This window comes from Telmatherina bonti (assembly GCF_933228915.1).
Source record: "Telmatherina bonti genome assembly, chromosome: 12".
NCBI classification, from domain to species: domain Eukaryota; kingdom Metazoa; phylum Chordata; class Actinopteri; order Atheriniformes; family Telmatherinidae; genus Telmatherina; species Telmatherina bonti.
The window spans coordinates 28,462,625-28,490,593 of NC_136610.1; the positions used below are offsets into that span (position 1 = coordinate 28,462,625).

At 39.9% G+C, this 27,969-nt stretch overlaps 3 protein-coding genes across 3 annotated transcripts; all 3 read right to left on the minus strand.

The window, feature by feature from the left end:
- Nucleotides 1-156: 156 nt before the first annotated feature.
- c1qtnf2 (C1q and TNF related 2) lies at nucleotides 157-3,563 on the minus strand. Its single transcript, XM_079250023.1, has 3 exons — nucleotides 3,428-3,563; nucleotides 2,826-3,083; nucleotides 157-1,138 (listed from the first exon to the last, which is right to left on the minus strand). Exons 1-3 carry the CDS (start codon nucleotides 3,486-3,488, stop codon nucleotides 498-500), a joined length of 960 nt encoding a protein of 319 aa, XP_079106149.1. The 5' UTR covers nucleotides 3,489-3,563; the 3' UTR covers nucleotides 157-497.
- A 1,115-nt stretch (nucleotides 3,564-4,678) lies between these two features.
- slu7 (SLU7 homolog, splicing factor) lies at nucleotides 4,679-10,001 on the minus strand. The gene is given in 15 exon segments (XM_079250426.1): nucleotides 4,679-5,150; nucleotides 5,237-5,356; nucleotides 5,467-5,547; nucleotides 5,645-5,746; nucleotides 5,827-5,988; nucleotides 6,385-6,524; nucleotides 7,311-7,378; nucleotides 7,475-7,572; nucleotides 7,775-7,930; nucleotides 7,933-8,058; nucleotides 8,718-8,882; nucleotides 9,014-9,094; nucleotides 9,178-9,331; nucleotides 9,432-9,595; nucleotides 9,862-10,001. Coding segments are annotated over 14 exon segments (1,797 nt in total). The 5' UTR covers nucleotides 9,862-10,001; the 3' UTR covers nucleotides 4,679-4,970.
- Nucleotides 10,002-10,755: 754 nt separating this feature from the next.
- Nucleotides 10,756-27,813, minus strand: nsd1a (nuclear receptor binding SET domain protein 1a). The gene is made up of 23 exons (XM_079249738.1): nucleotides 27,554-27,813; nucleotides 26,063-26,931; nucleotides 25,626-25,767; nucleotides 25,081-25,253; nucleotides 23,224-25,000; nucleotides 22,904-23,028; nucleotides 21,614-21,959; nucleotides 21,421-21,524; nucleotides 19,086-19,145; nucleotides 18,811-18,999; nucleotides 18,604-18,696; nucleotides 18,390-18,513; nucleotides 17,916-18,116; nucleotides 16,184-16,363; nucleotides 15,328-15,484; nucleotides 15,026-15,231; nucleotides 14,826-14,938; nucleotides 14,450-14,719; nucleotides 14,244-14,360; nucleotides 13,980-14,121; nucleotides 13,765-13,871; nucleotides 13,473-13,677; nucleotides 10,756-13,099 (listed from the first exon to the last, which is right to left on the minus strand). The coding sequence occupies exons 2-23, from the start codon at nucleotides 26,912-26,914 to the stop codon at nucleotides 12,255-12,257; spliced, it is 6,528 nt and encodes a 2,175-aa protein (XP_079105864.1). The 5' UTR covers nucleotides 26,915-26,931; nucleotides 27,554-27,813; the 3' UTR covers nucleotides 10,756-12,254.
- Between the last annotated feature and the right edge of the window lie 156 nt (nucleotides 27,814-27,969).

Sequence of the window (27,969 nt, forward strand, 5' to 3'; positions counted from 1 at the left end):
ATAATGATAAAGGGTGGCGAGGAAGCTGCAGCAGCAGCCATTAGGTGAGAGGCAGGGTACAACCTGGACAGACCATCAGTCCAGTCCATCACAGACCTTATTAACCCCCCCACCCACCACCACCACCACCACCACCACCACTACCACCACCAGACAGAAAGAAAGAAAGTTTGGACTACTGTATTGATTTTACTTTTAAAGTTTGCATCACTTAAAAAAAAACAAACAAAAAAAAAAAAACATAGAAAATGTCATTAATAGAGGTGCAAGAACAAATATTATTATTGCTGCTGCTTAATAGTTAGCATTTAAATATCTGTGTTGGGACACCTTTGTTGAGGATGAAAGCTTTAGGCTCAGTCTCCCTCATTCTCTTTCCTTACACGCCCCCTACTGTTAAAATCTATACAGCAACTGGAATTTCACTAGTTCTCAGAGTTGTGGAGATCTCCATACAGAAATCAGTTAATAATACAATATCTTTTAGTTGTAGAATATTAACTGTCAGACCGAGTGTTTGCTTTTCTATCTTCCTCATTGAGAAACGCCTGGTCAGCGTAAATAAGAAAACCAGTAAAGGTGCTGTCTGTCCAGAATGGGTCAAAGAAGAGTCCATTCTGTTCAGAGTAGAAAATCTGTAGCCAGACCTGATCTGACTGCTTCAGGTGAAGAACAGTGGAGCCAGAAGCTACATCATGGTTGCCTGTATTGGCATCAAATGTCTTGATCTTATACTGTCCATTGTGCACCAGCCCAATGGCCAAGTGCTTATTGGCCAGTGTGATGTCATAGGTGAAGTAATAAACTCCAGGAATTGCACAAACAAACTTCCCACTGCTGGCATTGTAGTGATCCCCTTCATTCAGCAAGATCCGACTAAAGCGGATGGGCAGTCGCTCTTTTGGATAACTCTTTGTCACAGCCACAGAGAAAGCTGATCGTGCTGTGCTGCCACAGTTGCAGCCTCCAGGAGCTCCCTGCTGGCCGGCGTCACCCAGATCTCCTTTTTGCCCTTGTTTTCCTCCCACACCTGGTGATCCACGTAGGCCCTTTAGACCTCGAGGTCCAGCCTTCCCTATAATACCTTCCCGGCCTTTCACTCCTGGTTTGCCCGGGTTCCCAGGTCTCCCAGGATCACCTTGGAACACATGCATAAATGTAAGACAAAGTGATTTAAAAATTCAGACATGTCAAGTAAATAGATACAACCCCAGTGCATCCCAATGAACTCGGAACAATGTGTAAAACATAAATAACAACAAAATACAATGATTTTCAATTCACTCACTTTAAAGACGTCTAAATAAAAAGCTCATTGCATTTTGTTTATTTTGTAGGTTTCACACAATGTTCCACCTTCTTTGGACTGAGGTTGTCAAATTTCACACAAATGTTAGGGCTTTTCTTTATTTTTTTAAACCCAGTTGCTTTGCCATGACGTCACATGTAAAGCTTATTAAACTTGGTGCTGTTAAACAATGATGGGAATCAACTAATATAACAACAACAACACCAAAAATTGATTCTTTAAACTTGTGGTAATGATCAGCAACCACAGGCTTCCCAATACTGCTCACAGAAGATGTAAGAATTCAGATAAATTAATGCCTATAACTGTGTATAAATTATTAAAAGATATCAAAGTTCTATCAGTGTGCAAATTCCACCATCCACAATATTTTTAAGAAGTACCTGCAAGAGTTAACTCTGGAAGTCAAGACAAGATCAGGGACAGTAAGGAAAAAAAGAAATACAAGACCAGGGGGTATTAGGAAAAGAAAAGTGAGCATTAAATCAAGCTATGAACAAAAATAAAAAGGAGCATTTGATTAAAAAAAAAAAAAAACAGGATATGAACTGGTAAGCAAAGGGGAAATCGTGTGGTTTTTTTTGTTGTTGTTGCACAGGAAACACCGCACAGATAACAAAAGGAAGACTCCACCAAATACCTGTAACATCTCCTCGTAAATATCATGTAATTATTAGAAAACTGAAACTAAAAGTTGTTTTTACCAACTACAGAAACTTCATACATGTGGCTGTAGCTTTTAGACAATGCATTTACAGTATTCTTATTTAAATATGAAACATTTGAACACACAATCTGTGGAAACAAATTTAACATGCTGGGCATGCAAAAAAAAATCCTAAGAACGTCTCAGAACTTGTTATAGAGATGTGTTGAGAAGAGTGGGTGAAACTTCCAGACTCAGAGGCAGCAGAAAGTGTTTGGGAGTTTTGATTCTGCTTTACTGAAGATTACCATGAACTACTTTGTTTTGATTTAACAGTAATTAACCTTTCTCTATTTTTCCAAACTCAGTTTTAAAGAAAAAGGAATAATTTTGGATGAGTGAAGAAAATGATCTGTCACGTCAGTTGACTGCAAGGGTTGCATTTTATAGCACTGTATTGAGATAAATTTGGGTAATTGAACTGCTTTGCAAAAAAAAAACCTTGGATTTAGAATCGATGTGCCTCACTGCAATGAAAAAACTGCGCAGGAATAGCAACCTCCATACCAGACTGATCAAGCATCCATCAGATGCATCAGAGTGAGAATGATCCACTGAAAGGCTGCAGTCATGCAACCTCCCTATGGCCCTGTGCTACACATTGCAGGACAGGCTGAGCATGATCAGTGAAGAACATAATGACAATATTATGTATGTAAGTATGCTGAGTCTGTGAAAGCCAAAAGAGAAGTAATGTGTTGCCCTTGGTGGGAAATTTCAAAATGTTTGTAAAGAATTATTTAACAAAAATCAAAGCCATGAAATTTACAGGTTTATAAAGTTATTTAATGGAAACTTGCATACAGATACCTCTATCTCCTTTGTCTCCCTTTTCTCCATCTTTTCCATCTGGACCATCCAACCCTGGTGGGCCCATTGGTCCCATGGTCCCCGGGGGTCCAGGGATCCCTGGACTCCCTGCAGGCCCCTCTGGCCCTGGGACACTACAGACCAACTGGGAGGAATGGATGGTAAAATTACGAGCTCTCTTGATCGAAGAATTTGTTGACTCAGCGACGATAGGTGATACCAAGCAGATCATCAGACACACCTGCAGCATGGTGGGAGCTACAAAGACACAAAACAATACAAAGTAACTGTTCATCACATAAAATATCATTCTGCATCTGCATATTGCTCTTTATAAGATGATGCAAAACGAGAAGAAAAATCTGCTATAGATGGTGCAGAAAGAATGGAGGTGGAGTACTTAATCACACATATCTACCACCTAGAATACTTTCTTTTTTGTTTTTGTTCCCTAAAAACTTCTGTTCACTATCAATGTTTTAAACCAATCATCACGAGAAAGAAATATGCTGCATTTACCATGAAAAGATCAAATCAAAGTTGACCAAATGCTTTACAAATAGAGTAAATCAATGGCTTTAAAACACCAGTGAACAACTCACCAGCTGAGAACAGTCTACTCCTGGGTGTTTTTCTGTTCTCTTCGTGTTCTTTTTTCTGCATGAAGCTGTGCACAAACTTCCCTACATGTTTTTCCTGTAAATGGGTGAGATAACATTCTTCAAGAACTTTGCAGAGAAATGCACAGCCCCGAGAATCATACTGCTAAACATCCGCCCCATTTATGCAACTGCTGGGCTAAAAATATTTTCACCATGATGTCATCGAATTCAAATCATTTTAACGGCACAGCTGAAACAGTGACACATATTCACACACACTCACAAACCAAGATTACACACCAGATGTATTCAATACAAGTTACATTTTAGAAGTATCATGTATAAAATCAACAGATGATTTGTGGTGCATAACAAGTATGAGAATGTTAGCAAATGTTTGTGTTTATGACACCAATTCCAGCTGTTGGCTGAGGTGCTGTTTTCTGTTCATGAACTACAGCAATCATCTTGCCATTATATTGTGTGTATATATATATATATATATATATATATATATATATATCAATACTCTTGATAGTGTTGATTTATATTTACTATTTTTGTTAACCTTTCAAATAAAAGCAGATGCAACAGATGCACAATGGACACAATGATCCAGTTGCCTCAGTAATCATACTTAGAGAAAAGATGCCAGGGACACTGCTAAAAACCTTCTTTGATATGCTTGTTTGATCAGTCATTCAGTACTTTAAACTTTGCATTAACAATTTAATTTAAAAAAAAAAAAAGAGGATTAATAGTTTTTTGGGGTTTTTTTTTTGGTCATTTTTCGCCTAATAAATTGTTACTGCTCCTCCACATTAAGAGGAACCACGTGAAGAGGCTCAAGCGTCTGGTCAGGTTTTCTGGGCATGTCCCTCCAGGAGGAGAACCTAGGACATGATGGAGGGACTACGCATCTCGGCCTGGCAACACCTTAGGACCCCCCATCCCAATGAATTGTCAAATGTGGGTGGGGAGAGGGAAGTCTGGGCTTCTTAGGCAACTCCCCCAGCATCCTGGCCCTCGATAAGACGTAGGAAATGGATGGATACACTTTGACTTTGTTTTTACATGAAATCTGAATATGTGCAACTGTTGTAAAAGTATTCTCCCTTATTAAGAAAACTATTAATTTCTTATTTTGAGTTTTATTTTGGTCCGATGTGTATTCAAATAGAATCTTTTTACACAGTAAATTCAGACTAAGTTTATTATAAAAATGCATAAATCACTACAATAGTAGCAGGACAGAAATTACTCTAAAGAGGGGATGGAGGGTGGATTGAAAATGAGAACAAAAAAAAAAAACCAAAAACATTTTTCTGCAAAAGTGTACAAGCAGATCTTTGCAAAATACTGTATACATTGCTTCTTTAACATTTGAGCCACAAATACAGCACTCATATAAGCTTACAAAATCAAAGCTGAGTTTTATTTGTCTGAGTTTTTTCCCTTTTTTTTTTTTTTTAACCGAGCAGCTGCTCTGGCAGAGTCAATGCAGGGAGTCCAAGGGAAGAAATCAGTCGAGATTACGATGGGGTCACTGACCCAGGAAGGAAGCCATGGGATCATCTGGCCTGCAGCGTTTCATACGGAACGCCTCTATCTCCTCTTCAGTGGGCGCTTTTACTTCCTGCAGGCTGTTGTAAGGCCTCTTTCTCTCATCCAACTGCATTATTGCGTCTACATGCTTTACTCGCTTGTCCTCTGCGTCAAGAGCCTGGATGGAAATGTAAAAGGGGAAGTCAATAATCAAAGAAAAAAGATTTTTATCATTTAAAGTTTCAAAGAAATATAATCTTTTACCTTCTTCAGCTTCTCTTTCTTCTTCTCCTCATCCTCAGAGTCACTGCTGTCTGAGTTGTGTTTCTTGTTCTTTTTGTTCTTCTTTTTCTTCTTTTTGTCCTTCATCTTATCTCTATGCATCTGAAGATTCAAAACAGTTATATAATAAACCTTTATCCAAAATCAAATAAACATCTTTATATTAACCATCAATAACTGCTGCACTGTTAGGTCTACTCAGTATCACTTACTTCCAGCAGAGACTTGAGCTGTTCTTGTTCTTCCTCTGGCTCTTTTAGTCCCTCTTCAAATGGAACACAGTCTGTATTGTTCTGCAGAATGTTAAAAAAGCAGAGTGGGTTAGAAAAAAAACCCTTATAAAGCAAAATGTCATCCTGTATACTAAACAATCCCAGAACAAATACTTACAATCTTTATTCCAGCCTCTCCGGTGCAGTAACTCTTTTTCACCATGGAGTGACAACACTTGTATCCCCAGAAGCCGTCCTTCCAGTAGGAGCCCCATATACACTATGGAAGAGCAAGTATGACAAATGTAAGATAAAAAGCAAATAAAACATTAACAGAAGCCAAATCTAAGCAGTCCTTACAATGTGGTTGTTGATAAGCACATCCTCCTCATACTTGGAGCGAACAACAGCCTTTTCAAGTCCTTTCAGAACAGCACCATGACGAGAGTACTCCACGTAATCCTCCGTCTGAGCCAAGAGCAACTCCTGTGGTGGTGCATCCAGGTGCTCTTGACCGCCATACTGATTGTCACAGGAAAAAGCAGAAACAGTCAGTAAACTAACAGGTACCAATATTTCAGGTTTTCGATTAAGGCTGTCCCAAGTCTTAAAAATGGCACAGCTTTGAGGTACACACAGGGAAAAGTGTAATGTAATTACTCTAAAATACTTCAGATTGATTACAGTGCGACTCATACACAAATCAAGATAGTTAGAAAGAAAAAAAACAACATAAAATATGTAAGCCACAAACAAAATGAAATGAGGCAGGAGATGGTACAGGAAAAAAAATGAAAAAAGTATTTTTGACTGCACAAAAGAAATTCACAGAAAAATAATAATGACATAATGAATAAAGAAAAACAAAAAAACCCAACAAGAACCTCATCTTGCTGTGAGAATATGTCAGCCATGTACCTTCTCCAAGATGCCTTCCCTCTGTTGCTCTTTAAAGTCTTCCTTCTTGACTTTGAAGGAACGGTGAAGCAGCTCGAGCTTGGTGGGGTCGGCCTGAAGATGGACCTCGGAGCCCCTCTCATAAGCCTCCCAGGCAAACACTGTAACAAAAAGACAGTCACACAGGGAAAAGCACACATATACTGTATTTCCTCCAGAGCTACAGAAGCTTTCTCAACATCTTTTTCTTTCATAAGAACAACTATGCCCTGATGAAGTTCCTGCCATTAATATAATTAAACTTCCTGTCAGCTTATCAAATGAACATTCTAGCAGAGAAAACCCCACACTGTCTCAATAACCTGCCTGTGTTTATTTTTTAAGGATTGCTTTCAATCTGTTCAGTTATGCTCATCCGCATCCAGATTTTATCTGATGAAACCTTGTGTGCTGCATTTCTCAAAGTCTGATGGCACACATATTTGTGTGTGTTCCTATTTTATTATGTGAAATAAGAGGGACAACTAGAAATTTAAGATCAGTGACTTGTCGGATATGTTCCAGCCTACATACAATCAATGGTTCAGCGGTAATTTAAATGAAAATCTAGGAGATAACTAGCCAAATTGATTTCAATCACCTACAGATGTAGTTACAAGTAATTTTCAGTTGAAAATGATAAATAAGCAGAATTTCTTTCAAGAAATTCACCACTTTATCATTTAATTTAGTTGCAGCTGTTGCTCACTTAGTTTGTCATACAGCTCAAGAGCAGAACAGGACATATGGCATTTTTTTTAAAACACCAACATCGAACTGAATATATAGAACAAAGAAGAAAAACGAACAAAAACAAAACTTTCACTGTGTCCAAATTGCTGTACCCAAAAACTATGAGGAGGTGGTGAGTTTCTGAACAGAGTGAAAACAGAATATTTCCAACTTACGCTGCGTTTGTGCCATGGTAATGGTGTCTCCAGAATAGCGTACAAAGTTGTCTCCAGCATACCCCACCCTGTAACAAGAACATGGAAATAACTTTGATTTAAGCCATAGATAGATGATTTAATAAAAGGTTTGGGGGGAAAAAAAAGGAATGACAATAGCTTACTCATCAGGGTTCATGCCAGTGTTGGAATATGGGTTCTCCCTCATAGCTCGAGTTTTCGGATCATAGTAAGCTGAATTTGGATCCAGATTTCTCAGGTACTGTGACAAACGGTGACAAAATGTTCAAGCTACTAACAGTTTGTGACCGTCCCAAACATCTCACTGCAGGACTTGTCAACATCAACAGGGGACATACAAATATATCTACAATATTTGTTTGATTGTATAAACAACCAACCATTATCAAAAAAGTTTAAAAGTAAGAAAAACACAATCGCTCATCATTATATCTGCTACTTACCTTTGCTGTGTCTTCTCTGATACGCAGATTCCTGACAGTAATTCGTCTCTTTGAGTCAAAGTTCTGACCAGGCATGTCAATGTCATCTGCATATTTGTCTTCATCTTCATCCTCGCTGTTGTGTTCCCTTTCCTGCAAAAAATGATCCAGTGAATTTAATTTTCATCATGAACATCTCTAATAATACAGCTTCTATTTATTGTGCCAATGAAACTTACAGTTGGGTCCAGTTTCCCTGAAGCCAATTCATCTTGAAGTTTCTGTGCTTTCAGAGTCCTTTTAGCCTAGGAAACAATTTAAAAAAACAAAAACAAAACATATGTAGACAGAAATAAAAATCAGTCAGGCAATACACTACAAGACTATGTTTGTGCCTAAATAAGACTGCTGTTTAAGATAATGTTTCCCATTACTTTAAGCCAACCAAGTAATCTTGAGGTATATTTTTGTTATTTTCATATGAAGTTTAAAACACATCAACATTTATTCTGTCTACCTGCTGCCCACAGTTGATTTCAGGTAAAAGTTTGAGTGTCAAGCATTTTAAATCACCAGATAAGCTTTTAAACAACTAAACTATCACTGCATTTTCAATGGACATATAATCCCTACTGAATGCTCTGGATCAGTCTGAAAAAACTCCAACAGGGAGGCAACTGGTGGACTTCTGATCAGATGCTAAAACTGCGTCAGCTGGCTCCTTTCTTTGCTGAGATAAATCAGCTCTTCTACGAGTCCCTACCCACAGGGTCCTGGAGGTTTTCAGCCCATTTATAAGGTTAACTATTCTTGATACAGAAGGAGCACTACCAGTCACTAGTGGCAAGCTGTTCCAGTGCATACTAAATAGCATTGCTTGAACAAGCCAACATATTTTTATGTTCCACACATTTCTAAAACAAACAGCAGTTCAATCAGCTTCATTCGCTAGTGGATTACTAACCAGATCTACTTTGGCGTACTCCTCAACAATGCGCTGATGCTCCTCAGGGTCATATCCATTCCAACGATCCCGTTTTCCATCATAGTCCAATGCAAGTTGTATCTGACTATGTTCATCTGGAGCAATGCCTGTTCCTGTAAATTTTGCCCCAACTTTTCTGGGCCGCTAATGGAACAAAAGGGAAAGTCAGGTGTAGCAAGGTTTATAACTTAGTACATTCATTCTCTAAATGGTAAGGAAAGGGTGAAATATAAATTTGGCTGCAATCAGAAAAATCAGTCCTGAAATTAATTTACCTCCAAACAGTCTTTCTTTTTGTGTGTCATGGCCCCACAATTTTCACAAGCTCCTTTACGGTATTTTGTAATAACTGCATTCTGAATGGAGACAAAAGTTATGCTGTTAACTTCTGCATTCATCCGTTAGGACCATATGAGATACAGATTTCATACATCCTTGCCTCTTGCACTCCTCTCTTGTACCAGTCTCCAATGGCTGAGTACTGCCTCTGTTTTTCATCCTGTGGTCTCTGGTGCTTTAGTGTTGGTTTTTTAGATGGATCAATGTACCATGGCACTGATGATATATACTGTGGGATGTGAGGGTTAATGTCCCTGTAAAGAGACACAACAGTAGTACACTATTAAATCTGTATACTGCTGATAACATTAATCATACTGCAGTTTATACGCTGGATGCTCCACATAAACTTACTTTCCCTCCTCGTCCACCTCAGCTGGAGCATTTCCCAGTTTCCTCTGCTCTTCTAACTCTTTCTTCTTCCTCCAATCCTCTCTTGTCATCTTCTTGGGCTCGTCCAGACCCACGATCCCCTCTGAGCCAGTGGGGGTCTGCTCGGTCAATGTTGGATCTGCCATCTGATAAGCATCCCAATAATACATCAATTATATCGACTTAAAATGACATGCTGAGTTGGAAAATAAAGTCATCTTGATGAAATGCTCTTACTGTACTAGAATTCCTGTTTACTAAGCAGTGATTGAATTTTACTAAAATGTCAGGGTTCAAAACTTTAAGGACTTATGTTTTTATCTGAAATGTTAGCAAGCCTGCTAAACATCTGAATGATTTTAACGCACAAGAAACATTTTCTAAATCTCTAATTAATTTCCTTAGTATTTACCTTGAAAAAAATCAATCGAACAATATAACCGCTGGTATTTTCTTCTTTAGACGCAAAAACTGTTTATAAATCGTGCTTTCTTTAGGCTTGTTGGTTGTATTTTGACGACAACGCTCACGTCGCCATTTTACTCCTGCAACGGTTACGTCACATTCTTTCTTTTTCGTTGGTAAATTCACCTCTTTAGAGTTGCTGCAGTGACACCTAGCGGCCACAGGCGCTCACCCCATTTCACCAGTTTTCCCACCATGCCCTTCTACAATTACAATACGGTAATACTCGTTGTGGTCCCAGCTGCTAAGTCATTACTGGGTTGTTTGTTTTTTGTTTTTTTTTTAAAAAAGGATTTGTAGCGTCAAGTACATTTATATTTTCAATTGGTTGCTTGGTTTTTAGATTTGTTATGGAATTCTTTTTTTTTTTTTTTTTATCTTTATAGGATTTAATCCAAAAAATTCAAGTGAAGAACAAATTTAGGGACAATGCAGGGTTTTGTGTGTGTATTTTGCAGTAGGGTGGGGAAGAGGTGATTAAATTACCACCCTTCTTATGGAAGGAAAACCTCTACCAGTTGAGATACATGGTAGTTCGCATCTTCTCAAAACATGAAACTTGATTCTTTCTATTGACATTAATCTCACAGTTGTCTCTTTTATGAAATTTTGTTCTTTAATTTAGCTGTTATGTTCGCTGATAGTATGATTGGGAAGCCATTCATACTGTCAACCAAGCCAGTTGAAGCGTTAATCTGTGTAAAAGCTTAATAAAGACAAAGTTACTGTTATTTTTTATTTGAACAAACTTAACTGGATGACTTTCCAGAGCCTCAAAGTCAGAAAGACTAACTTCTGGCTTTTTTCAATGACAGACATTTTTTTATGTACATTCCTGGAGCTGTCTTTGTCTGTGGTTGAAAAAACTACACTTCACGACTTTGTTTTCCCGTCCAATGGCACCACATTACACACCGACATTTGGATACTAACATACTTGTTTCGAACACACATCATTTAGCAAAGAAATAAAAAGGTCTTTATCCAAGAAAACAAGTAAAAGAAAAGAGAGAAAGTATAATAATAGATAACACAGCAGTCAACATCAGACTGGATTTTGCTGGCTGAAGAGTGCTCAGAAAAAAAGGCAGGATGCACGGTGGTTTCAGAATTAGCCTGTGTTGGGGGTATCATAGTGTGAAAATGTCAGTGGTGGAACTTTAAATCAGCAACATTCCAAATGAAGGACAATCTCTTCCCTCCAACTTCTGTTCTGGGTCCTTATTCCTTCCTGGAAACATGTGGCATCAGTTCTTCCTGTTGGCTATAATCCATCAGTTGACTCTCAATCATATTTTCTGTTTACATTTAGCAGTTATCTACCATGACCTATTTTGTTTTGTGTCCTTAATCCTTAATCTGCATAATCTGAAGGACACAAAGTCCATAACCTATGAATGATCAAAGTTTCCCATTAAAAAATTATATATAAAACAAAAAAAAAAAAAAAAGAAAGAAATTGTGCCACCAAAACAAAATACCAGCTGAGAGGGATCATATGATCTTAGAGTAAATATTCAGTTCTATGCTCTAATTGTATAAACAAAAACCCTCCTTCATTTTGCAAGGTGTAAATTATTACAGCCTGCAAAATTTCTTCTTATGGATGGAGCTAGCAGAGTCATTAAAAACACGGGGTACTGACTGAATAATTTACAAATTATATTCTAATGTAGTTGCTAGAACAGTGATGGATGGTAAACAAAATGGTAAATTCTTAAGACATAATGTGCTGTGGAAAATGACTTTTTGTTTTATTTTCTTGTGTGTGAGCCTTATCTTTCTATAGTAAAAAAAATTTTTTTAGTTATTAATAGAAATCAAGACAGTCTCTGTTATGAGAAGTATCCTCCATAGCCATTATTCCAGTGGGTTTATTTTTGCACTTCTCACAAGCACCAAGTAGGTACTATTGTTCCTCACTGCAACACAGACCAGTGAGAACACTATTTCAATCACTCCTGTAAATAGAAAGACACAGTTAAGACAGTAACAACAGCATAATATGCCCTTACGAAGACAGTTTGGTCACCTGAAACTTCTCACCTTTTTCTTATTTTCCAAACATAAAAAAGGCCAAAAATGTAAACAGTGTTAAAAGAAATAACAGAACAAAACAGCACCAGACACAAATAAACATATCAACAGACATACAAAGAGACTGAGTGAAACAACTGTTCAGCCTTAGCACCAGCACATATCTCTACTCCCATTGGGAGATGAGAAAGCAATGTTGTACCAAAGTGAAGGCAGTGTTGCATTCAAGTGGGTACCAAAATATTAATTTCTTTACTTCAGTCAACATCTACAGAGAGTTCTTGCTGAGTATCAATAAAGCAGTCACTTTTCATCATCCTCAACTCTCCCCCATTCCTCCGAGTCCTCCCCATCGTCAGCATCTTCAGCCAAAGAGTCACCCCAAGTGTCATACACATCCCCTCCTTCCTCATTGTCTTCATCGTCTTCTTCCAGCAGGCTGTCTCCATAAAGTGGCTCATCCTCCTCGTCTTCCACTATCTCCATCTCCTCCATTTCATTCTCCTCCTCTGGTTCTTCCTCATCATCGTTGTCGTTGTCGTCATCATCATCATCGTCGTCATCATCGTCCTCCTCCTCATCCTCATCATCATCATCATCATCGTCATCGTCGTCTTCCACCTCCTCCACATCTAATCCACAGACTTCTCCGTCCTCCACCTCGCCGTCTTCTCTCTCATCCTTGGAGGCGACAGACTTGGAGACAGGCTTCCCTTCAGTTCTGCTTGTGAAGTAAGTCCTGCTGGAGGGAATAAAGCTGGAGGTAGAAGTCTTTGTGTTGATGTAGAGACGAGGAGGAGGAGGGTCTCGCCTGGATGGATTTGCCTGACTGGCAGGGGAAGAGACGGAAGAAGAAGAGGAGGAAGTGGCTGATCTGGTGTCTGACACCAGCGAGGGAGTAACTGGCATGGCCGTGGCCCCAGGCCTCATGGAAGCTCTGTTGGGATCATATTCACGTATCTCCCCTGGCTCCAGTGGGTTGGGCCCACATGGGTCATGCTCACTGCAGGACAATTTGCCGTCCAATTTGGAGATGAAGAGCATTCCCTCTCGATGCTCCTTACAGTACGAATTGGGACACATCTCACAGAATGAAGCTGCCTCTTTTCCACATTCGTCACACTGGTGCCATGGACACTCCCACCGTCCTGCAGGCAAGATGAGCGTCGGCGATCAGGACAGATAACACAGCTTATGCTTCTAATGACTTTACAGAAGTTGTTCATATTTAAGTTTAGAAAATATTCAAGTAACTGTGTATTTAGATGGGCATGTGCCCAAAAATGTAAACCTCTGTGCCAAATCTGGCCTCTCATAAAAACAAACGCAGACAAAAACCTTTTAATGGTTCAAGCAACCATTAATCTCATCTCTTAAGTTTTTCGGTTTTACTGACATTTTAATTGTAACTTTGAACTAATTCTATCTGTGGTCAAAGATATTTATTCAGTTTATGTCTTAACTGTGGAGAAAAAAAAAAACAAAAAAACAAAACAAAACAAAGCCTGAGCTTCTCCTTACCTGCAGGCCTCTTGGCCAGGTTGAGGCAGTCAGCATGATAAACCTTTGGGCAGCCCGGCTTCTTACAAGACACCATCTGTCCTCCATCACCACAGCTGAAGCACTCATCTTCTCTCTCTTTTGTCACCTGTTGCTTGGTCTTCTTCTTCATGGCTCCCTTCCTTTTCCCTTCCTTCAGTTTAAGTTTTTCAGCTGGTGGCTGGTTCTTAAAAAAATTAACAAAAACCACAAGAAACGCCTCAGCACCAATGAAACTGCTCAAGCTTTAGATATACTGGACAGAAAGGTTTACCTTTGGTCGGACACCCAGGAAACCGCTACAGTTGGGTGCTCCACATTTACAGACAGTTTTCCCGTTGCCCAGACATTCCAGGTTGTAGTTGAAAGTTAGCTCCACACCTATGAACAGCATGCAGCAGATTAAATGTGTACATAATAAATAATGAAATAATCAGCATTTTGGATCATGTTAACAAGGCCAAATTAGATGAACTGCATCAATCCAACCTTTTGGGACATCTTGCAGAGCAAACAGCCCCACTCTGGTATCTCCATTCACTGTCCACTTCTGAGTCTCACAGTTTGGCTGGCAACTGTGGTTCATGAAGCGAGCCTGGTTCCCTTTGGGGCCAGCATCAATGATCCGATCCTGGAATAAACAGAAAAGTAAGTTGGGTTTGCAGGAATTGTGCCATCCCCACTATAAAACACGTGTCATGGCAATCCTTGTCAACAAAGGACTATGTTTGGGGGTATAGGTCTCAGATTTACCTTATCCAGTGTTAGCATGTAGAAGTTACAGATGTCACTCTCCTGGGCATGTCTAATCCTGGCTCGACATTCTTCCTCATCTATTACCTCTCCCACGTATTCACTCACAAAAGCTCCCTAAGGGGGAGGACAGCGATGGCAGAGTAAAAGTCAGAGGCATGGGTCAACTGTGACTCCTACTTGGCCTTGTATTTGTGTTGGCTCACCTTCTTGATGTCCAACACACCGCGTAAACCCCAGCCACAGGATAACGTCCTGAAAATCTCCACAGGTGCATACTGCCGCTTTGTGAAAGCCTGGTTCTGACATCGCTCCCCTGCTGCGCACACCTGAGGGTGGCACTCGTACATCAGCATGCGATTAATGCACTCCGAGTCGATGCCGCACGGGTTTTCATCAGATGCCTTACAGTTACAACGTGGGATCTCTGACAAGTCAGCTGTGATAATCTGCACCTTCCCAATGGGTCGGTTTACCTTAAAAAAACAAAAGCAGGGGCAGAATTTTTCAGTACGTTTCATTCAGCTTGTACCAAGTCAGACTGGATACACACTGCAGTCTACTTTGCAACATGCACCGTACCCTAATGTGCCTGTAAGGTGGAGGTTTCTTGTCATTCTTTCGGTCTTCCTGAAGCTGTTTCATTTCCTTTTCTGCCTGGAGCTCTTTGAACCGCTCCGCTGCCTCAGTCAGAGCTATAAAGACAATGAAGACCATGAAAATGCACTTTGCACAAAAACCACAAACAAAATGATGAAGAGCATTTACAGTAGAACACATACCCTTCTTGTACACTGCATCTGCACCCTTGCCCATTTTCTCTATGTTGTGAGTATCACCTTCCATGTAGGGGAACACTCTGGCCTGGTACGTCCACACAAAATCTTTGGAGCCAAAGAATTGAACTGGGAACTCTCCCACCTCATGTTTCATCCTCAAGATGTTATTAGGGACATCTTTGGTCATACAGACTTCAGCAGGCCACCACCTGAAGCATTCATTTGGGTCACAGATAGAGACACATATATTTGAATATCCGCTGTTATGTATTGCTGCAGAGTGTATGGGAAGGAAATGTTGTTACCTGTAACGACCCCATTTGACCCACAGTATGTCCTTTATACGAGGCTTCTTTCCAGCTTTGCAGTCATTGCAAAACCAGCTACCCTGAGGCATCTCCATATTTAAACACTCCTGGTGGAAAGCAGCTGGACAGGCTTCACAGCACAGCAGACTGCCACCTATGAATGAACAAATTAAAGTTTACATATTAAAACATAATGACAGAGTGACTGCACATCATTTAGGAAAAGGTCATTTAAAAAAAAGTTTGTTTCCATTAATTAAGACAATCACATAAATCTTGCAGCAATGTCACTCAAAACAGTATGAAGGGAAGCTTAATGAGGGACCATTAGGAAAAACTAAAAATATCAAAGCTGATATTGACAAAAAGCACCTGGAACTTTAAAAGGCCTGAGGATTTTCTTTTTGAACATGGAGGATGATCAAAGACAATGACATAGATGCTTTATTCTACATTAACTCCAAACGTCTTATCTGCCTACTACAAGATCAATAATAATGACATGTATCCAACAAGTCATCTATCATTGAACTGTAATGTTTTGGTATTTTCCTCAGAAATTTCTAACTAGTTGCTTGATTTCAGAGTCAACAACAACAACAACAACAAAAAACCAAACTGCTGTATGTATGAAGTAATTCCTAAAGTGGAGGTTTTGATGTGAAAAATATAGAACATAAAAATGCTTTTTAGCACATGATGTTGTATTGAAAAATAAAGCCCAGATCTTTAAGCCAGCCTCTTTCATGTTTTACCAGCTTTTCAAGTATTGAGAGCAATGAAACTGCAGCTGTGAGTTCAGTTAGGAAAAACATCTGATCTAAATATAACCAAGACACGAGATGACGCTCACCTTCAGAGCAGACAAAGCACCAGCTAACGTTTATGTGTTCGTGGTTCTTGCATCCTTTGCGGGGAGTGAAGTGGTTTGGACAGAGGAAACTGTTGTTGGCCAGCACCAGGCTGCCAGCTGCCATGCAGTTATCATTGGCATGATAGGCCACAGGACAACGCACACACCGAGCCAGCCGACCTGAGACAGAAATACACAGCAGAACACAGTTTAATTCACGCACACACGTCCGCTGTAACATTTACATTACAGACAATGCTTTTACATCCTTTCTGGAATACTTCAAATGTTGATTTCATCCATTTAAAATATTCCCCCTATTTTACCTCGATAGACAGAGATTACGTACAAGAAAGCAATCATTAAATGTAGATTTAAGTTAAAATCTCATCAAATTCTACTAAAATCCTGTAAAGTCAATGTTTTATGGAGCTGAACCAACTGCTGAATTCCAACAAAACAAATGCTGTTTGTAACAAGTACAGTTTTAAAGATGTCTTATGAAGTAACTGGCACTCGTGTCTGATGACACGAGTGCCAGTTACAAGTACCATTCATGTGCAATGCAGACATTCATTAAAAAAAAAAAAAAAACAACACTTTAATGATCAAAGGATATCCTGACACCTAAAAAAAAAACTGGGAGCCTTGACTAAACTCCAAATCCAGAGTCAGAACAGACTCAATCTAAAACACACACCTGCCATTTTTAACATTTCCATGAACGTAAACAACTCTCACACAAAACCTTGGCCTTGAATACACCTGGTATAAACATTAATTCTGGGTAAATCAGACATAAGTGGACAGATTTTTTGTGCAGGATTGCACTGGGATTATAAACAATCCACAATAAGAGGTGGTCCAGGTCTCACATGGCAATGGTGATTAAGTGAATATAGCAATGTCTTACAGCCACCAGACAGTATGCTCAACTCAGATTCCTCCAAGAGAGCAACATGTTTCCTCTGGGAATTTTCCTTGCTGGCATGATTTGGCTCAAATGACAAGGGAAAAAAAGTGTTTCTAACCTAACAAACAGCTAAAAACACAATATCAAAGTTTAAGGTCCACTCTGTGGATCTGTGTGCTGCACTATAATCATTGTCAAAATGTTTAAAGTCAAGTTATGCATATCGATGGGCTGAAAATTGGTGTTTAATATGAAAACAAAACTTCATGTAAGGCATTCAAGAAGAGGAGAATTTGTTGCTGCTAGAACACACAGACAGCTACAGCCAGTGAGGTTAGAGCCTATAGTGGGTGGAATAGTTTCTAAGACTGAAGAGTCTTGAATCAGCAGAAGTTTCCTTATACAACAGGTTTTCCACCACAAATCCTCTTTGATGTATTTAGCTTTTACTGCTTCCGTTTCACCAACAGCTGACTGAAATCTTTCTATAGAAAAACTGCACAAAGAAGTAGAATGAAAGATCCAATCAAAATGGTCATATATTTTAAAGCAATTTATGCACATAGAAATAACCTCAGACATATGTAAAGCTAATGCCACATGTAAACCAGTTGCTACGTAGATTTTTAAGTTTAAAGTACCATTTTAAGTTTGTATTCTTGATTTTACCTAAAATACATTTACTATGCTAGAGTAGAATACGTAGACACAGCATTTGGAAATCAGGAAACAATTTTGCGTGCATGGATGGATCACTTCTGACATGTAACAGTCATTAAATTAGAGAGGTGGAATCAACCCAGATTTAATGGCGCTTACCTTTGGAGCTGCAGATGTTGAGAGGGTTGCTGATGTGGCATGACAGACACACATGCAGGGGGCAGCGGAAGCCTTTGTTATGTGGCTGCGTGGCTGAGTAGCCCAGTATACAGTCAGTGTGGTAGAACTTTCCACAGAGGGGTATAATGCAGCGCTTCACCCCATTACCAGACTTTTTGCACACAAAGCATGAGTGAACACCTAAAAACGAATGAATATGAATGAATTATTTTTAGGTTCCTGAGTGTCAGACCATACATTTTAATAGTCAATGTCAGCTTTATTTATATAGCACATTTTTAAAGGCCAACGGCCAGCCAAAGTGCTTTACAGCAAGATATACACATCAAATAAAGCACATACATACACATACATATATAGACTAAAATAACTGTAAGATAATCAGTAACAATAAAACTATAAAAAGTCAGTACGAGCTTTTCAGCACCACTGTAAGGCAAGAAGTAGACCCACCAGCGTTGCATTCCTGACAGAGGAATCTTCCCTTGGGAGCTACTGACAAGCCGATGCACTGCAGGTGGAAGGCTCCGTAACAGTGACCATCACACACAAGCAGGTCTCCTGTCCTCTCACACACCTGTAAAGCATACACAGTTAGCTAATTGCTTAATATACAGTAGATCTGTCACAAACTAAGCAACAGAAACCAAGTAAAATGTGATCTCACCTGGCAGACACTTTCTTTCAAAGATGTAGCTCCAATTTTCCCCTTCACATCCACTTGGGAGGAGAGACTATCATTTAAACCAACCGACAGCGCCTGGAGAGATTATCGTAATCTATTGTTAGTTAAGCACATTCACAACAATGAATAGCTGCAGACCATTTCCCTCTCCTTTGTAAGACTGATGACCGAACAACACAACTTGCAAACCTCAGATTTGGGAGTTAGTGTTCCAGTGTGTGCACTTTGCTTCTCTTCGGTGGTGCAGGGCTCCATCTCCACCTCCTGCTTGGGTGTCTTGCATTGTTGTGGGCTTGGAGACCTGCTCTCTGAGTTCTTGGTGGCAGCAGCATGGCTCAAAGAAGTACTGGGAGCAGGCTTCTCTTTGAGTGATGTGAGCTGTCCAGTATGAAATTTAGCATCTTACTGTTTGGTGAGATATCATGATGCAGAAAATAGGTATTTTTTAGCTTTTTGTTTAGTACCTGAGTTTTCTTGACCAACACCTTCACCTCTGATGTAATGCTTATGTGCCGCTTCTGTTCCTGGACACAAAAAAATGGGGGGAAAAAAAAGTGAGAAATGTGTTATTATTTTTTAAACCGAGAACATAACGCCAAGTGGAGCAGTTTTAGTTTGTCTTTTTGTCAGAACAGCAAATACCAGCTAAAGAAAGTTCCATTTACAGGACCCTGCAACATCACCTCTCTGAGCAGTATGTTGCTCTCCCAAACAAACAAGATGTGTCGTCATAATTTTGGTATTAAACGTTAAAACTTAACAGCTCCCATGCTAAGCTAGTCAAACCAATGTTAGCTTAGCTTATGAACAAGCTAGCTTTAATGTCAGCAAAAGTTTATTTTCTTGAAAATAGACATCTTGAGTTTCAAACATTGTTTGTTTGAGGTAACTTCATGTTTTATTGCTGATCGAAAACAAAGAAATATTAGAAACCTTTCAGAAACTTTTTTTCATTTTTTGTTGAGAAGTCAAATGAGAGAAAGTGATCGATGGGTAATCTCACTCTACAACTAAAGTTAGACGCCTACAGTTAGGAATATTGCCGAACCTTTGAACCCTTTTCAGTCCTCAACAGGGAACTATGGAGCAATCACAGCGCACTCAAAGGGTTTGGTCAAATATTCTTTTTTTGCTTATAATTGATCCAAATTGAGGTAAATTACCTGGAAATATCTAAGCAGCGGTCATAATTAAACTTCTAAAATACTAAAGAAAGAAAGTTCAGTAGTTCTCCTATCGTCACATTTATCATAAGAAACACTGAAGCATTGTTAACCAAAGAAAGGAGATAATTTTGTCCCACAATTGCTTGCAGCTATAGCTTGATTTTATATATCTACATAACAGACTGCTGCAACTGCAGTCAGACTTTCATGGCAGCACGGCCATATTCATATAAGTCCAAAACTAGTTGTTCTCTGGCCTTTCCTGAAATCCATGACCTCATCGATCACATTCAAGGAAAAGAGCTAAGAAAAAGACAAAGACATTTTTTGTGACCAAATCTAAAGATCTTTAACTATAGTCTTCTCCCCACTTCCTCATTTGTCACAACATACCAGAAATTTCCAATGTTATTTAAGCCTGCTACAAAAAAAAACTACCAAGAAAATCATTAGATATATCAACTTATAGGGATTAGCACAATGATTAACATAAGCCCTTTATTAGAGATGCACCGATCCACTTTTTGGGAATTCCCAACCAATACAGATATCTGAAAATTGAATATCTGCAGATACCAATATTTGCCGATACCAAATCGGTTTATGTGAACATTATTGTGACTACGGTTATTATTGCCGTTATAACTGTGTAAGATTTCATTAGGTAGTAATAAATTACCCATCCTTTCTTAAGTTACCTCACTAATACAAATATAACATTACAGACCTAACAATTTCAACAAGTTTTATTTTGATGTGGTATATTTTACCTGAATAAAACTATATGTGTGGTTTTAAAACAAAGATCTAGCTTTCAGTGTAACAAATAATGTCACATTTTAACATTTAAGGCTTTTTTTTTTTTTTAAAACAGCATGTCATCAAACACATCTGCACTAGCTTGATTAGTGTGGTATCGGTACACTTTTATTAATACCAAGTACGAGTACACACGCTTGGTATTGAGCCTATACCGGTACTGATATCAGTATCGGTGCATCCCTAACCTTTATATCAATTAGCTCCTCACCCTAACTCTATATTCACACGTATTATATTTTAATACAGTTTCTAAATTAAGCTGCTCTCACTCATATATTTTTTTGTTTTCATCTCTAAAAAGCAAAACAAGTTTAAAATTTTCACTGAAATGCATTCAGCTGAGAAGAAGTGTCGAGCTGGAATCCATTTGAAAACATTTTGAGGCTCTTGCTTTGCTTTAATAAAATGCTGATGTCATTGTCACAGCATTGTCTGGCAAAATCATCATCCACTTCAATTAGATCCATTTTGCGGTGATTTCAGTTGTATTTACATGTATGATGATGACTCAGAGGGACTGTTAGAAATGGCTTAATCTCTCCAATGTGTAAGTGTTTTAAGTGATAGTCTGGTCGATGCTATGCGGTGGCTACTAGTGCTTCATTTTCTATTCAGCAATTGGCTGCATAAGCATGAGATAATTAACCTCCCTGCTTTTACACACAGATACTTCTCCCTAAAGCAATAGTGGCAATCATCTCCTATATGCATTGGCTAAGGGTTGTCTTAAAAGTCTCTAGATTTGATGCTAATTGCTAAATGAGATCTGAAATATTTCTCAAATCTGCAACAGCAGCAACAATGAATATACCCTCTTCTTTGCGGGAACAACAGGCCCTTCTTCTGTGGTACTATCCAACACCTTGTGAGGCTGCTTCCTTGGCTTTTTTCTTTCTTGAACTTTTGACCCTGTTTCTGAAAAAGTAAATAAGCATAGTTTAGTCAGAGGCAGAGAAAACATCTCAACAAAAACTAAAAGCGATAATGCTGCTAGAGTCATTTACCAGATTCAAGAGGTAGATCAGTTTTCTCTGCTGTTTCTGTGTCAAAGGGGAGTTGCGTTGTGACAGGAGATACTGATGGCGCTACAGGAGATGCTGATGGCGCTACAGGAGATGCTGATGGCGCTACAGGAGATGCTGATGGCGCTACAGGAGATGCTGATGGCGCTACAGGAGATGCTGATGGTGCTACAGGAGATGCTGATGGCACTACAGGTGAAAGCTCATCCTGAGGTGGATTCTGTTCCAGCTGCCCTTGAGCCTCAGTGATTTCTACTGATGACGAGGTTGAGGTATCAGTCCATGAACTTGGCATCACAGCAGATGGTGCAGTTATCCCTGAAGCATCCTGAACATAAACACACAACAGTGAAACACCAAAAGTATATGAATATGTAATTGTGCATAACACACATTTTAGCCGATGTTGTGGTAACATTTTACAATTTAGAGTAATAATCTTGCTATAAATGCTCAACACTTTAGTCGAGCATCTACATCATGATGACGCTGCTCTTAGTGATGATGAGGTTTTGTTTTGATATTTTACTCATGTAATGCAGGTTATTGCACATGCGATATTTTATTGATCATTACTTTTATATATTTATTTTCAATGTTTACAAATGTGAATACATTTATATTAATCTGTAGTTTAATATTTTTTTTCATTGCAAAATTATTTATATTATATGTTTGTTAAATTTACTGGCATAACCTATTGTTTTAAAAGCATCTATTTTAAGTAATGATGTCCCTGAGTTATATTTTCTATGCCATTGTCCTTGCAAGGCATTAAAGCATCTTGTATAACTGTGATTTTCCTTTAAAGGGGCAAGAAGTAACAATTTGAATGAAAAAGTACCATAAACAAATAGTGTTGTATTGACAGAAAAAATGTTGATATAGCCGATCCCTACGAAGAAGTGGGCAGGTTTGAATGCCTTTAATCTCTCCGTGTAAATAAATGACAATTCACATTTATCTGCAACCACCACCATTTTCAGATTTGTTAAAAAAAATTAAAAATGCTAAAAGACTGCTGTTTCATTTAGGAATATCACTAAAATCAATCCAGGGTTGCAGGAGGTAGAGGGGATCTTCTTCTGCATCCTGCTGTAATGCTTTGATGTTTTATGTGCTCTGAATCATCTTTTTTTTATTGTCAAATGTGCTCTTCTACATCTAAACCTGCCTTGCATTGTGGCTGCGTGAATTTTGGTTTTAATCAACGTTTGCTGTGTTTTTTTTTTCCATTCAAAACATACAGAAACAAAACCATAAAATTCTCACCATTTTGGGAGATTCTGAGGTGTGTTTCTTTGATCTCTTTTTTGTGGAAAATATTTGCTCATACTCCTCAGTCGACTCCAAGAGTCTTTTAGTTGGTTTCCGGAGGCGTTTATTCTCCGAGTTTCCTATATGGCAATAAATAACACAAGTATTAATTTAAAAAAATAAATAAATAAAAAATAAAAAAAAATAAATATATATATATATATATATATATATATATATATATATATATATATATATATATATATATATATATATACACATATATATATTCTTCATCCTTGTAAACACATAAACAGCACTTGTTTGAATCTTACCTGCTGTGCTGCTCGTGTCTGAGCAATGAGAGTCATTCTCAGTGGACTTCTCAATTCCCAGATCCAGATCAGGTGATGCTGCCGTGGTATAAGATTCCTTCTTCTCAGCAGACGCCTCATTCACAACTTCCCCCATAATCTCAGCGGCCTCCTCGACCACCTGCCAGCGCTTCTTTGGAGCCACTGTTGTTTCTGAGTTTTTATCGAGGTAGCTGGCAGGGGGGTCAGCAGCATGAAGAGAATCAGATCCAAGGTCAGCCAAGTCAGCGTGGCCACTGACAAACTCCCTGCCATAAGCCATGTCAGCCAGATCCAGCGACAGACCAGGTATTCTCATTTTCAGTTTGGCAGGAAGTTTTTGTTTTCTACGCTGCTTTTCTGAGCTCCCAGTCCGAGACTGAACCGGAAGATCTTTATAATGACGAGTGTCAGGTGTCAGAGCTGTTTTATTCCTCATCTTGGTTTTTGCAGGAGTATTTGGGGGCATTTCAGAATTACCGCTTTCTAATTTGACTCCAAGAGCGAAGCCATCACAAGAACTTTGTAATGGGTCCCCGCGTGTTGAAGTGGGAATCACCAGGGGCTCCTCCTTGATAAGAACAGGCGATGGTGGGACCATCAGAGGTTTGCCTTCTTTTTCTCTGGTATCGTGCATGTCTTTCAGGAGCATCAAGAAAGTACTAAATTTATAGTTGGAATCCGGTTGAAAAACAGACAGCTCAGAGTCACTGCTGTCATCCTTCACAAGTGATTTAAACATGACCTCCTTACCATTCTGAAAGGTATCCAACGATGGTGAGGTAGGTGATGGATCTGGGACAATGTTTTCTGTTTTAATTTTAACAGGTTCCGTCACAGATTCAGCAAAGCGCTCATGCTTTGATTTAACCAATGAACCATTACGAATGAGTTTCTTATCAGGCTTCCTTGCGCGTCTTTTCGGCGAGCTGCGATTCAGATGGGGTGGCACGTTGCTGGTGGACTCCAAACTAGCAGATGTTTCCATTTTGACGGTAGCAAGTGTCTTAACAGAACAGTCACCCGTAGCAGCTTCTGCTGAGCCTTGGCTTGTGGCCAGAGCATCTTTAAGATCAGTCTCTTCCTCTGCTTTCAGAGCTCTCGTCATCAGACCGCTGCTGGCAAGAAGCGCCACAGAGTGCTTTTCGTTCAGCTTAACACAGTTTTTATCTTTAGATGTCAATTTTTTTTCCAAAGAACTAGTGGAATCAGTACATTTCTTGACATTTTTTGTACATTTTTTAGCTCTTATCAAACCGCATTCCTTGTTGACTAATGTGCTTATATTCTGTACTGGAGAAACCGCTGTGCGTTTCGGCCGATGTAGCATTGGAACTGAATCCAGATCAGCGTACGGGGAGTCCTTTGGCTCTTCTTTCAGTGCACGTGTTGCTTTATGAAGCTGACCCGCTGTGTTTGTGACAGCAGAGGATTCCTTAGATCCACCAATAATATGACCAAATATTTCCGACAAACATTTCTTTTTCTTTGCGACAGCTTTGCTCTTAGTGGCTTTAACTGTAGAGTTTTTGGTTAGATGGTGCTCATTTCCGTTGGGGGCAAGTGATGAAGGTTGAACAGTGTCAGTGGAAACAGAACGGGCCTCAACTGTCTTTTCAGTGGGAAGAGGGCTAGGTATACGTTTTTCTCCATTGATGGACACTGAAAGAGCACTTTCACGATTCTTCTGTCGACCAGGAAGCAGATACTCGGCCTCTGCTACACCAACTTTCCACGCGGTCAGCAAACTTTTTGGAATCTGCCAAGAACCAAACTCACTTTCAGGTCACAGCTCCCAGCAGGTAAATAAAACATTTTATGGTTATTTTACTTATTTACCGTGTACTTGTAGTCCTTCTCTTTCTGCTTCCCTCTCCGTCGAAGAACGGGAAGCTCTTCAAACTGATGGCCTCCTTCAAAGGGAACAATGACACTCCCCAAGACCCAGGCTCGCTCTGCAACCTCCCCAATCGTCTCCAGGTAATACATCCGAGAAGGACGGGAACTTGGAGCTGCAGCAAAACAAAACAAAAAAAAAAGTCTCACTCACATTATAAAAATACTTTGATTATTATTAATCTGTTAGGCTGTTGTTAGGTCAAGTTGTAAGAAACTATTTGATGGTAAAAAATCAAAGACAACGTTGAGATGAGCTCACATCAGCTGCAGTGCCCACACTTAAACTACAGCCTGAGTCATTATTACATCATTACTGTAATCATGGGTGATAATATTCAGGATTCTCCTTTTCAATCTCATTTCTACATCCGTATGCCTTGTTACTGTAACCTTACAGTGTTGTGATGCTGTAGTGCTGATAAAAAATGTTTTGCAAAGCATAAACAATAGTAGCCATCACAGGTAATATTCGCATCAAACCTCACCTTTCATCTTAGTGTGAATCCCCTGGTCTGGGTCACAGGTGACTTGGCACGGCCACCAGGGCCGTCTGTTGAATTTGGCCCACACCAAGTCCCCTTCCAAGAATTTCACTGCAGGTGGGAGCTTTTTCTTTGGGCTGTTGGACTAATCAGCACAAATGAAAAATGCTTTATGTATGATATAAACAACAATGTTGCGCTACACAACGACTAATCTGCATTCTGCAAATCAAGTGAAAACATTTCAGAGTTGATATTCTAAGTTATCATTTCTGGACTGTCTGCTGATTGGTGTATACGTGTTTAAATCTTCACACATCATCCACATTGCATTTTATATTTGGGATGGTTTTGCTCTGTAACAGATAACCTAGTCTGACATGTGCAGCTTTGACTGTACAGAAGTTGCAAAATACACATTCCAGTTGTTTTAAACTCACATTAGAGTTGATGCCAGCTGGTGAGATAAGTCCAGGGTCAACAGGAGACGAAAGTTCAATATCACTGTCTGATTCACCACCCAAACTCCACCCATCTCTCATAGTGATTTCTGGCAGTGCGCTGGGGCTTAGTGTAGGGTTCAGTTCAGCAATAGTTTTGGACATTAGATTAAAGACCGTAGGCTTGTATGTTTTCTCGTCCAGCCCTGAGTTGGTTGTGGTTTTACTCTCAGCAACAGTTCGGTCCTGGCTTGGGTTTGTGGGATGGTGAAAAGGTGCAAGGTCCACACTGCCATCATGCTCAGCCTCTTCGTCGTCCTCCTTAATGTCGCTGCTGTCGAACAGCGTTGACTCAAAATGCAGGAAGCCATTGGGGATGGGAGAACAGCGCTCGAAGCTGTCAGGACTGCAAGGGGAGAAGCCATTTCTGCTCCCGTCCCGCAGAGTATGGAAAGGCTCCATGTCGTCATTACCTGGGGACGGAGGCAGCTGGACTGATGGTGCCTCAAACTCATCGTCATCATCACTGATTGGGCTTGCACAGTGTAAGGTTTTTCTAGGATGGGAATCCCTATCTAAGTCAGATCTGTTGAGTGCAGTGTTCAGGTGCTCTGGCCTCCTTTGTGGGCTGTAGCAGTGTTGTCTCTGTGGTTGACTGAACCCCAGAAAAGCTGGTTGTTTGAGGCTGGAGGGTGGTAGTTGCACAGATGATGGCTGGCTCGATCCTCGCTTTCCAATGCCACACTGATTTCCATAGGAAGTGCTCACAGAGCCGTTGCAGGGCCTTAGCTCTGGCTGGCTTGAACCAAACACTGAGCCTACCCTAAGACCCGCTCTGTATGACTGATTCATGTTGTCATACCTTTATCCTGTCAGATTTAAAAAGAGAGAGAGAGAGAGAGAGAGAGAGAGAGAGAGAGAGAGAGATGGTTAGACAAGAGAGCTGTACCTATCAGTTCACTGCTACATATGAGACCTGTTAGGAACACAAGAAACGACACTAATTAATGAATCAATACATTTCAGAAAGTAAATGAAAGTGGGATCGTATGTAGTCCGAGAGAAAGTTGCGCACACACCAGCAGCACCATTAAGCCGACATAGCATGGCCTCCATTCTAAAGGCCAGCCGGACGGAACAAGACAAAACACTCAACGCAGCCGTTCCCTTCACAAATTTCATTCACAAATTAGACAAAAAATATCAGCGCTTTGTTTGATTATAGTGGGTCATGGCGACGGCTGACTAGTCTGGAAGAGCTCTGAGACTACAGAGAAGGTGGTGACACTAAGCCATCACAGAAACAGTGAGCGGCTCACACAAACAAGCTACAGCCGCACACCGACGTAGGAAGCTACTACTGACTCACACACACACACACACACACACACACACACACACACACACACACACACACACACACACAAAAAAGGGCTGATCGGCTCTAAGTTCACCACACTGTCAACACGTGGAAAAACGTGGAAAACTCACCATTTGGAGGTCGGTCAGCGCAAAACCAACAGCAGATGTTTGATAACGTGACACAAAGCGAGTGCTTTTTCTCGATTTGTGAAGGCAGATCTGCACAATCCCAGCTGCAGCAGCTCTAGTAGTAGGCCAAGGCACAGCTCTCATTCTCAGCACTTCTTCAAAGCGGCCCTTTCAAAACTGTCACCTTAAATACTAAATAACAACAAAAGCTCCCATTACGCTGGAACATCTCACAGCGGCGAAAGTCAAAGTGCCCCAGCCGGTCCCCTAACAGCCACAGCAGCTTATTTTACTACATGATTTGTGCCTGCTGTCGAAGTGCCCTCGGTTATGTTAAAACAAGCCCAGACTGACTGTGTTGGTGAGCAGCAACCAATCGGCACTGCTACCCAACCCCCCGTCTGCAGAGGGCCGTG